Source organism: Myotis davidii, unplaced genomic scaffold (assembly GCF_000327345.1).
Source record: "Myotis davidii unplaced genomic scaffold, ASM32734v1 scaffold1006, whole genome shotgun sequence".
NCBI classification, from domain to species: domain Eukaryota; kingdom Metazoa; phylum Chordata; class Mammalia; order Chiroptera; family Vespertilionidae; genus Myotis; species Myotis davidii.
Window position 1 is genome coordinate 550,197 of NW_006297143.1, and position 1,454 is coordinate 551,650.

Sequence of the window (1,454 nt, forward strand, 5' to 3'; positions counted from 1 at the left end):
TTCCGAGTTCTCCCCAGACCTTGGGCCCGCGCGTCTGGGTCAACTGTGTCTTTCTCTTGCAGTGTCTCTACCACTTCTGGAACCCTTCTGCGCCTGCCGGAGACGTGAGGGTCTGCTCACCGCGACAAGCCTTCCCGGAACCGGGCCTGGGGGCCAGGCGTGCTGCCCAGTGTGGCCGAGCCAGGGTCACCTTGCGAAAGCTTGGCCAGGAGGATGTGTGATGGACCTGAGGACATGCAGTGCCAGGCGTGACTGCTGCTGTTGACCTGGGCTCCGGGCCAGGGTGGGGTTTGGGCAGTGCTTCGGGGGCCTGTGGACATGGCCACTGCCTCTCAGGCAGCACGGTGCTGCTCTTACTGTCTTGGGGTAGGAAGGCGGGGTTTCCGAGGGGCAGGTGAGAGGGGCGGGGTTCTCTGCCCTACATGGTGGATTGAAACGGCCAAATAAAGTACTTCTGCTGGTGCTCTTCTGGCGTCTTGTTTAATGTGGTGGGTGGCTCCTCACTGGGAGTAGAGGTAAAGCCACACTGGGCCTAACCGTGGCCTCATTGTTCAGAGAGGAAGGGGGGTGTGGAGGTCAGTTTCCTTGGGGAGTGGTGGGGGTTTCTGTCAGGGTCTGTGAAGAGCACAGGCCTCACGAAGTTCTATTTTGTGGGGTTTATAGTGGGAGGCCCGCATCTTATCGCCGTGTTTTGTCAGGGCCTTGGCCAAGGAGTCTGATTTCTCTGCCCGGTGCTCCGCCCAGGCTGCCGAGCGGTACACAGACACCACACATGCCCAGGAGGGGAGATGCCCAGGCACTGGCAGGAGGCTAACGGGAGGGGAGGGCGTGGAGGGGGAGGAGAACAGGACCTCTGGGCCATGATTTCCTCAGTGACCCAGGTGTCCGGGGTGCCCCCCTGCCCCCAACACTGGGCCTGGGGCCAGTTGCAGTTCTTGCTTGTCACGTGGTTTCCCAGCTTAGCTGGCCCAGGGGAGGAGCAAGGTCCAGAGTCTACTCTGCTCCAAGCACGAGGCCAACCAGAGAGGAGCAGACAGGCGCACGGGTCTGATCGCTCCTGGTCCTGCAGCCATGCGGCTCCTCTGGGGCCTGATCTGGGCGTCCAGCTTCGCCTTGTCTCTGCAGGAGCCCAGGTCCTGGCGCGGCGGCTGCTGAGCGGGCGGGCTGGGGCCGGTGGGGCCACTGCTGACCTGCCTGCTCTCCCCAGGTTGCTCCTGTTTTCTCCTTCCGTGGTTCACCTGGGGGCCCCCCTGTCGGTGGGGCTCCAGCTCCAGGATGCTCCTCGGGGACAGGAAGTGAGAGGGTTCGTGTTCCTGAGAAACCCGTCCCATCACAATGCCCCCTGCTCCCCGAAGGTGGACTTCCTCCTCACCTCGGAGCAGGACTTCGTTCTCCGCAGCCTCCAGGTAGCTGGCCGCACCTGTCCTGCTGTGCTTGCCCCCCCACATCCTCTC

The 1,454-nt window shown here is 63.1% G+C and overlaps 2 protein-coding genes across 2 annotated transcripts in view; both read left to right on the forward strand.

Moving 5' to 3' along the window:
* STK19 (serine/threonine kinase 19) overlaps positions 1-108 on the forward strand; it is a 1,810-nt gene extending 1,702 nt beyond the window's left edge. The window contains exon 6 of the mRNA XM_015569853.1: positions 63-108. Coding sequence (XP_015425339.1) covers positions 63-108 — 46 coding nt within the window. The remainder of the gene's footprint in view (positions 1-62) is intronic.
* Positions 109-1,004: 896 nt separating this feature from the next.
* The window catches only part of LOC102774999 (complement C4-A), a 14,572-nt gene continuing 14,122 nt past the window's right edge, over positions 1,005-1,454 (forward strand). The window contains exons 1-2 of the mRNA XM_006772868.2: positions 1,005-1,133; positions 1,208-1,406. Of these exons, the coding sequence (XP_006772931.1) occupies positions 1,072-1,133; positions 1,208-1,406 (261 nt within the window). The 5' untranslated portion in view covers positions 1,005-1,071. The remainder of the gene's footprint in view (positions 1,134-1,207; positions 1,407-1,454) is intronic.